This window comes from Dioscorea cayenensis, chromosome 12 (assembly GCF_009730915.1).
Source record: "Dioscorea cayenensis subsp. rotundata cultivar TDr96_F1 chromosome 12, TDr96_F1_v2_PseudoChromosome.rev07_lg8_w22 25.fasta, whole genome shotgun sequence".
NCBI classification, from domain to species: Eukaryota; Viridiplantae; Streptophyta; class Magnoliopsida; order Dioscoreales; family Dioscoreaceae; genus Dioscorea; species Dioscorea cayenensis.
In genome coordinates, this window is record NC_052482.1 from 20,748,322 (window position 1) to 20,758,643 (window position 10,322).

General features: G+C 32.2%; 1 protein-coding gene across 2 annotated transcripts; it reads right to left on the reverse strand.

Annotated features, from left to right (window-relative positions):
* Nucleotides 1-4,027: 4,027 nt before the first annotated feature.
* LOC120273381 (receptor-like protein EIX2) lies at nt 4,028-7,424 on the reverse strand. 2 transcript variants are annotated; one of them, XM_039280006.1, is made up of 2 exons: nt 6,843-6,986; nt 4,028-6,699 (listed from the first exon to the last, which is right to left on the reverse strand). In XM_039280006.1, exons 1-2 carry the CDS (start codon nt 6,857-6,859, stop codon nt 4,146-4,148), a joined length of 2,571 nt encoding a protein of 856 aa, XP_039135940.1. In that variant the 5' UTR covers nt 6,860-6,986; the 3' UTR covers nt 4,028-4,145. The 2 variants fall into 2 exon arrangements, with proteins under 2 accessions (XP_039135940.1, XP_039135941.1); XM_039280007.1 differs by having other exon boundaries at nt 5,300-5,434; nt 5,515-7,424.
* Between the last annotated feature and the right edge of the window lie 2,898 nt (nt 7,425-10,322).

The following is a 10,322-nucleotide window of genomic DNA, read 5'->3' on the forward strand; positions in this document are numbered from 1 at the left end:
GTATTTGAGTCTAATTCAATTCTGTGGAAGAGAATAATTGAAGGGTGTACTGGAGGTAGTAATCACTCTTAGTAATTATATGATTAACATAATGTATTACCATGTCTCAAATAATTGTTTATGGCATCGTTGATAATTCCGTAATAACTATTATTATTATTATTATTATTATTATTATTATTAGAGGGGTCAAGGGCCGGTTAAGTAGACCCACCGGGTTCGATACGGAATTAGCTCGGGCAATAGTGCTGGCCGAGTTGACCCGGCAGACCCAACTAGTTTGGGCCAACCCTAAGGTGCCTTAGCCCGGGCTACTTTCCAAAAACGGCAAAACCTGTCGATTTACAAGCGTAGGATTTTATTATTATTTTTAAAAATAAAATTATAAAAAATAATTTAAAAATAATACATAAAATTTAAAACTGTAATAAAAAAATTGGGTTGGTGTTTATGACAATTACTATGTTATTTTCCATAAATTGATTAATGTAGGACTAAATGTGCATAACATAAGGGTAATTTACTGTTTATATCTTTTAGTAAAAGAACAAGACCAAATACTAATTTGTAGTTGGATTGGTTGAAGAGTATTATAAATTTATAAGAGCCCAAATGTCTTGATTTGGAGCCTTGCTAAGCATCAATAGTTGTTAACATTATCAGATGATGAATATTTTATCCTAATTTAGATTTTTTTTTAAAAAATATATTGTTAATAGAGATGGATAAAAATTTATAATTTAAAGATTTTTTTGTAAATTATATTGAAGTAAAAATTTTCTTATCAGTTTAATAAAATTTTAAATCAATTATTTATTAATCAAATTTTTAGAAAATATTATAATTAATAATATGTTTAGAAATACACATGATTTAAGAAATTTTACCTTAATAGATAAAAAAAATTGTTGTATAAAAAGTTATAGTTTAAAAAAAAAGAATATGTTTATACTATTACACACTATTGATATTATGTATTTGTGTTGCTTTGGAGGCTTGTATAACAATTTTTTTTATATAAATAATTTTATATAAATTTTATTTATTTTAAATTATGCCAATAACGGAGGTGAGTAATAAAATATAAAAACAATCCGTTAAAATGTTGAATGACGAACCTTTTTTTTTATATAATGTTTAAATGAATAATAAGTTTTTGTTTTATGAAAACATGTGTTTATATTTTAGCTTTTATAAATTTAACTAGAATAAAGATTTAGCTGTTTTTAAGTACCACTAAATTCCATATGAAGTAACTATAAAATTTAATACTCCCTCTGTTCCATTTTATCTGTCATAAACCCATGTTTTTTTTTATATGTTATTTTCTAATATCAAGAAGTATTTATTATTTTTTTTCAAAATTATTCTAATATTTTATTCAATTTTCTTCTTGGAATTAAATGAGAGAGAAATGTGAAGATATAAATTAGGGGTAATTTTGGAAAAAGAACAAACTTTTATATAAGTTTGTGAAATAACTAAATTTATTAATATGTGAGATTAGGTTATTCACGACAGATAAAAAAGAATGGAGGGAGTATTATATAGAAAATTATAATAAGAGTTGTTTTGATATTCTATTTACAATATAAAATTACTATATAATCATATGATTCCACATTAATTTTATAAGTAGGTGAGAACTAAAAAAAATTTTCCCTTTGTTTTTTAGGCTAGTGGACGTTGCAATCCCGTGTTTGGGGTGCCAGAAATCATCTTTAAATTCTATGTTATAAAACTTTTATGAAAATTTTTATTATGCATCCAAACATACCTAGTTGAGTAAATACTGTGTTGGTTTGATGAATATGTGGCCGTGGGATCAAACCTATGAGGAGGGATATATATATATATATATATATATATATATATATTTTATTAAGTTTGTGGTTGGGCCAGGCAAAAAGACTGTGTCTCTCGCTGCCATATGCTATAGGAAATATTTAAAAAAATATAATGGTAACCGGTATATAATTTCCAATGTTGTTTGACCCGGACCGGCCCGGCCGGTTCAACCGAAAATCGGGAACCGCCATGTACTGGCCCGGGATACTCTCATCGATCCCGGGTATTAAAAACCCCAGTGTACCTCGATGACTCGGGCGGTTCAATCGGAACCCGGTTGACCCTACGGGTCAATCGGGTCACAATGTTTAATTTTTTTACAATATTTAATAATTTATTATTATTTTCTCATTAAAAAAACCATCAAAAATCATGTATATTTATTAATATTAATTTATAATTTATAATCAATAAATAGAATTACAATATATATATATATATATACCAACAAAAAAATTAACATTTAAAAAAATAAAATATATTAATGTATTATGTAAATACTTTTCTAAAAAAATTTAATTTATTAAGAAAAATAAAACAATAAATGAGTGTAATTTTATTATAAAAAAATATAAAAAATTAAAAGTATTCTAATTAAATAAAAAAATATAAGAAAAATTTAAAAACAAAAATAAAAAAACTCAATTGAGATATAAGAATTAGTGAATTAGATTTCTTATTTATTTTAACAAAAATCAACCAATAAACAAATAAATAAATAAATAACACCGAGAGAAGTTTGATAATTATATATTAATATATTAAATTTGTAAATATTTAAAAAAATGTAAAAAAATAAATGACCAAATTAGAAAAACTCTATATAAGGTCATTTATCAATTTAAATATCAAATTTGAGTAGGTTTTTATAATATAATTATGGATTTAATATTATATTTGCTTATTATTAATTATTATAATATTTTTTTATATTTAATTATTGACCCCGGTTCAACCCCGGTTCGACCCGGTTGAACCCATTGACCCCTGACCCCTGGGCTTAGCCGGGTCATTGCCCGGGCCGGGTCTGACAACCTTGATAATTTCTAATCAAGCCTAAATAATTTAATAAAGGCTTAATGTTTTGAAAGCTAAGTTAACCCAGCAGGTTCAGTCGGACCAGCCTAGACAATCGGGTCTTATAAAAATCCGGGGTATCCGATGAACCAGTTGATTCAATCCGGTCAAATCGGGTTAGGTTTATTATATATTTATTGTTTTTTTTATTTTTTTATTAATTATTTAAGTTATAATATATTATTTTATAATTTGTATATAATTAAATTTATAAAAATATATATTATATTTATGGCTGGGTCACCACAGTTTGACCCCGATTCAACTATTGACTCATGACTCAGAAGCCTTCCTAACTCACACACCCAGATTGGGTTTCAAAACTTTGATTTCGTGAGTGTTTTTAATATTTAATAAGATTTTAATAAGTAGGAGGAAACATGAAATGTGAAAAAAAAAAAATTGATATGGCTCTAAAAATCACACCCAAATAGTTGAATAACTTTGTGAATTATTAGTATTTCATAAAAGTATTGATGATATATAAAACACTCAAGTCTTATTGAAGCAATCAATTAATTAAGAATCCCGTTTATGGCAACCCTCCAAAATCAAAGTTTTATTTGAGTAATTAGGGAATTAATTAGGAACTATCATCTTTAATGAGTCAATGACAAGACTCAAAAATTAAAATCTTGTTTCCTGATAAATTCAAGATTGGATGTGGTACCTCTGGCCATGTGGTATGTGATGTGCCATACAAGACTTTCTCCCGGTCTTCTTAATCAGAAGTATGTGATATTTCTGATGAACAAATTTTTATTTTTTTGTATAAAGTGATTAAACCAAATGAATTAAAGTAAAAGGAAAGCATGCAAGGGTGTATCCTTCTATGATGCAATCTTGAAACATAGGAGACGAAGATAGAAATTGCAACAATTAAAAAATATATAAAAATAAAAATAAATAAAAAAGCAAGAAGGTTTCAAATAGATCCAGGCCATTCAGTCTTGTGAGAGCAATGGAAGAGATACCATCTTGATAACAAAGAAATTGTTTTATAGCATAAAAAATTTAATAGTTGCTGAAAAACTATAGCCATGGTGCAATACTACTCATGGTATGAAAGAAAAGAAGATATAAGGTATATTATTTATGGCATCAATGAAAATAAACAGAGAATTGCTCATACATTCATGAAGAGTAGCTTCGGTGCCATTATTTAAAGCTAGTGATACAACGGTAATATGGTGATAGAGAGCTTTTACTAATTACATTGATCAGCTCATCACAAACAAAGCTCGCTTGATCTTGTTTATGGTGATTACTATCTTTACATACATCATGTCATACATGTGGTCCATAAACCTGAAATATGCATACCTCCATTCGTTTTTGAACAGCAGTGTTATCAACACTATCAAAAATCCAACCACAAACCCAGACATCAAGCCAATGCCAAACCAAATAGTTGGATTATCATTATCATCATCGTCTTCTTGATCATCAACATGGCTATTTGATCGTGATTCTTCACTTGTGCAATTTTTACTTAGAGGAGCTCCACATAGATTAAGATTACCAGCATAAATGGATGGATCATTGAAAGTGGTCAATTGGCTAGCATATGGGATTTTTCCAGACAAGTTGTTGTATGAAAGATTCAAGCTTCCTAGAAAATGTAATGTAGAGAGGCTTGGAGGAATTGACCCAATGAGCTCATTTCTTGAGAGATCGAGAGATTCCAATGATTGCATTCGACCAATATCTATGGGGATCTCACCTGACAGATTGTTACATGATAAATCCAAGTTTTGCAATCCAACTAGATTTACTATTTCTTTTGGGATTTGGCCTGATAGATTATTTGCAGAGAGGTCTATGAATTTGATAGATGAAAGAGTGACTCCAAATTGAAGTTCTGTTCCTTTTGTATAAACAAGGATCTTAATTATAAGCCCTTCCCGTGTATTAGAAGGAAAATTTGCTCCACCATTCATACTAACATTTATCATGCCCATGAGGCTACCATACGATTGCGGTATGAACCCTACAAATGAGTTGTGGGAAATATCCAGGAAATGAAGTGATGTGAGATTAGATAAAAAAGGCAAATTACCTATGAAATTATTTTCTTTCAAGGTTAGGATCATCAATGAAGTCATGGTTTTTCCCACCCAACTTGGAATCTCGCCTGATAAGTTATTGTGGTCAAGAGCAAGAGTGGTCATGGAAGTGCACTTTTTCAAGAATGATGGAAACTCCCCATGCAGTTGGTTGTTACTTAAATGCAACACTTCTAAAGATTGGGATGAATTTATAAGAGAACCAGGGACCTCACCTACTAGTGAATTGTTTGCCAAGATGAAGTATTGTAAGCCCGTCAAATTGTTCCAGCAATTCGGGATAGCCCCTTCCAAGTGATTGTTGGAGAGTTCCAATAACCAAAGACCCACCAAATTACAAAGAGAGTCAGGAATAATACCAGTTAAGTTGTTTGAAGATAAAGAGAGGGAACTGAGATGAGGTGTTCTTCCATCAAAGTTTCCAAGATTGGAGGGAATGATTCCTGAAATTAAGTTATTGGATAAGTCTAATGCACCGACATTAGGAGAAAAATAAGGAACAGATCCCTCAAAGTGATTAGACCTGAGGAATATCCCAACATTATTATATCCATCGGTTTGGAATTTCAAGCGTTGAGGCAGCCTTCCGTTGATCTCATTGTTGCTTAGATCTAAGATAGTCATAGTTCCAGTGATGTTCCAGAACCAATCAGGAATTGAGTCCTTGATTCCAGTATTAGATATGTCCAAATAATTAAGATTTACTTGGTTATTGAGCCAAACCGGAAATTTTGGTCCACAGTGACAATAAGACAAGTTTATCTGAAGAGCTTGAAACCCTGGAATCCAGTCGGTGCTTATATTAAGAACCAACTGATTAAATGACAAGTACTTGAGATTGGTGAGGTTGGCCAAATGAGCTCCAGTGATAACAGATGAGTAGTTAAAGTTGTTGTCACTAAGATCCAAATCTTCTAGGTTTGATAGTTGAAAGAGACTCTCCGGGATGGGCCCATTTAGTGCATTCTTCACAAGATATAAATATTGCAATCTTAAGAGTCTTCCCAAGGATTCAGGAATGGAGCTAGTTAAAGCATTATTGCTAAGATCCAAATATTGCAATTCTGAGAGTCTTCCCAAAGATTCAGGGATTGAGCCATCTAATGCATTGAAGCCAAGAGCCAAAAATTGCAATCCTGAGAGTCTTCCCAGGGATTCAGGGATCGAGCCATTTAGTACATTATCATCAAGGTCCAAATGTTGTAGCCGTGACAATCTCCCTATAGATGTTGGAATGGAGCTGCTGAAGGAATTACCAGAAAGAGAGAGAGAGGTGAGATTTCTGAATTCACCCAACCAATCTGGCAAAGGACCTTTTAGCGAGCTACCTCCAAATGAAAGCACATTCAAATTTCGCCTAATACATCCAGAGAATGCATCTCTGAAATCCTCCTCCAAGCTCTTCCCCACAAAAGTACCACCCAAGTGGAGCGACAAAAGATTGCAGAAGTTGCCAAATCCTCTCGGCATATCACCAGAAATTCCTTCATTGCCAGACAAGGCCAGAAATTGAAGAGAGGTTGCATTTCCAACAGAGGAAGGGATGGTACCAGTCAACCCACAGTTTGTCATGCTGAGATGACGTAGGTTGGGTATTCTGAAGAGCCATTCGGGGATGCTAGTGTAGTCGAACATATTGAACCCGATATCCATGAAGGTAAGGGAGGTGAAGTTGAGATGTGGGAGAGACTCAGGGATGTTGTTCATCCTGCAGTCAACCAGCGAAACATTTTTTAAATGGGGTAGCTTGTTGAATGATTGCATGATGTTGTTCACGCCAGAGAAGTTAACATAATCCATAAAGAGATATCTGAGAGAAGATAGGCCAGATAGCCACTCAGCATCATCAACCTTGTAACTACTCCCATAAGTTGCTAGGTTGAGGTAACGCAACCTGGTGAGATTACCCAGCTCATGAGGTATGACACCAGTGAAGCACGAGTAGCTGAGATCGAGATGAACCAGAGTCTCCAAAGAACCCAACAACTTTGGGATGGAGATATTGAGAAAGCAATTGAAGCTAAGATCAAGGTATGTCAGGTGCTGAAGGCTATTAAGAGCCTGAATATTGATTTTACCACCCATGCCCCAGTAGTTACTGCACCTAACATTACATGTATAATAAGAATAATGATAATAATAATCATCATAATATTGTGGTGGTCGCCTGGGTTGCAGGTTGATGCGGTCGACATGGCCAGAAATGTTGTCACAGTGCACGCCTGCCCATTGACAGCAGTTGTCAGTGTGATCACCCCAAGATGAGATGGGATGAGCCTTGTGATATATGATTTGGGCTTTGAATGCGAGCAGGGCGTCTCGTTCGGTCTTGATGCAGCCCCTCGTGGTAGTATTACTAGTACTTGTACAAGTGATGGTGGGCATCATCAAAGCAAGACATGATAATAATAATAATATCAACAGGACTTGTTGTTGTTGAGTGGAAAGAAAGAAGAATGGTGGTGAAGCTTTGTAATTAGCAGATACCATTGATCCCTTATCACTTTTTTGTTCAACATTCCATTATCTCTTACCCTGCATTTATATATTCGCCAGTACGGCGGTCCCACACGCAAGCGCAAGGCCTAGAAAATTCATATGATTTTACTTTTGTATTAAAAAAAAACAAATCTTAGTTCATTTCATCCAATAAATTTATTATCTAACATATATAACCAAAAATGGAAATAATTTAATAACCAGGATACAACTTTAAAAAGATCATAAAACAGCGGCATTGACTTCACTGTATAAAAAATTGACATAAAAATTTAAGAGCCCCCAAATTTATAAAAAATTGGCATAAAAATTTAAGAGCCCCCAAATTTAATTTAGTAGTGGGTGCCACAATTAAACTAGTTTAAGTTAATTTTTAATAAACTTTTAATTGGCCTAATTAATTGCTTTTACAAATTTATTTATTTATCACAAGTAAAAAGATTTTATCTAATGATTCTAAAACCATATAATATGAGGGAAGTGTTAGTATTAAAAAAATTAAAAATTTCAATAATAAGACCTATAGAGATTGATCCTCCAAAAAAATAAAATAGTAAATAGGAAATTTTGGTGAAAAACAATCAGTTAATAACCAATAATCATTTAAAAAATAGTAGGTCAAAAAAATTATTTAAACAAAAATTTCTAAAACTAGTAAGTCATAAAAGAAAATTTTCAAAGATGTATAGTCATTTACCCTACAAAGAATTTTTTTTATAAATAATTTTCTTCTATTACTAAACCATCATTTTTAAAACTATTAATACTCACATTGTCCAACATTTCATATTTTCCATAATGAACCTTTGTCTTTGCAGAAAAAAAAAAAAATCAAAACTTATATATTAATTATCGTGTAAATCATCTTGAGAATAATTTTCTCCAATTATTACAACTTCATTTTCAAAGTATTTAATGCTATCATTTTCCAAACTTTAATATTTTCATTAAAATGATGGCTCTGGCTTTTCATTTAGAAGAATAAATAGAATTGGACAAAAATATGATAGGGTCATTTTAATAAATAAGATACATATAATAAATATTATAATAAAGACAGTCAAGTTAAATCCTTATATTTATTATTATCAGTATGTATTTATATTATTACAAGTTTGCATAGTATTTCTTAGTAAGAAAAGACTGAGAAATATCATTGATTAACTTAATTCTTTACTCACCAATTTTCTATTAAACTAAAGGGTTTTTTCTTGCATACCCAAGTAAAATCATGAATTTGCTTAAATACCCTCATAAAAATGATATTTACTTGTATACTCTACAAATTTATATGCCCCTATGATTAAGTTGACTATGGTGTTAAATCAATGGATGGAATAAAGGTAAATTACCAAAATGGGTTTGCTTATATACCCCTCTAATTTTTTTTTCTTATTTTGTAGACATTACTCATTTCATTCAATAAATGACCATTATAGGTTTGTTAATATACCCATCAAAATTTTTATTATATTTTATAGACTTTATAAATTATATAAATTATAGATAACCAATGTAATTTTTTTATATACGCTTTAATTATTTTTAAAAATTATTAAAAATTATGAATTTTTGAGTAAATTCATATTTTTAAGATTTTTACAAATATCTCTAAAAAATTTTACATTATCGCGTGCTTTTTACAAAACATAATCTAAAAATAGGTAAAAATTATGATATGTAACAATATATAACAAATAATTTCATATGCCTACTGTTAGTGCAACCGCACTATTTATTGGCATGATTTGACACCTAGACCAAGTGACGTGGCAACCATGGTGACAAGGCATAATTGATGACGTGACAAGCATGGTGACATGGCATGGAGACTTGGAGTGCAAGGCAAACATCTTGAAGATCTTGATGGAGCTATTTTTAGTAAGTCTATAACATGGAGCCAAATATCTTGAAGATCATGGTGAAGCTATCTTAAAGATCTTGGTGGAATTATTCTTGGAAACATGAAGACAAGATCATATCATGACCATACTTAGAGAGATATGATTGAAGACTAAATATGGTGGAGCTTAATTAAAGAAAGATCTATTCATGGTGTGAATGAAGATATGATTTGAAGAATCCTTGATGAGGATTGATTGAAGTCTATTGAAGGCAAGATTTGAGAACCAAACTTGGGTGAATTGAAGATCAAGTTTGGAGAATCTTTGAAGACCAAATTTAGGTGGATTGAAGACTAAGTTTGGCAAGTTTCGTGAAAACGCACAAGGACGTGCGCCCCTTGCGAGGGGACTGCGTGATGAGGAACTGAGGAGGTAGGCTAGTTGCCGGCAGTCGGGATCGGGAGATTTGGCTGCATCGACTCGGACTAAGCATGACCGGGAGGTTGATGGGTCTTGAGGTCGTCCGCAACGTAACCAGAACTCAGTCAAGTCAGCAGTCAGGGCCATGTTGCAACTTATGTTACAACAGGAGTTGCAACAACTAATTTCAGCAGTTTTTAAATTAGTAGCCGCGGAGATTCTAAAAGAGGTATGTGCTATATTTGGGACGTTGAGGCGTCTATATAAGCTACCTTGCTCGTAGATTGTAGGTGTGACTCTTTAAGGAGAGTGTGTGAGCACCAAACAATCTAGAGAGGGTAGTGATCTTTATTGTTGAGAGTGTGAGTGACAAGTGTTTGTACTCATCTATTTTTACCTCTTTTAGTGGATTGTTTATCTCCGGGCTTGGCCCCCCAGACGTAGGCGAGTGGACGCCGAACTGGGTTACCAACGTTGTGTGTCTCCTTGTGTTTGTTTGTGTGCTTTTTCTTTATTGGTTTGTGTGAGACTTCTATGAGTGCTTAAGTGCTACTTAATACCCACAAAC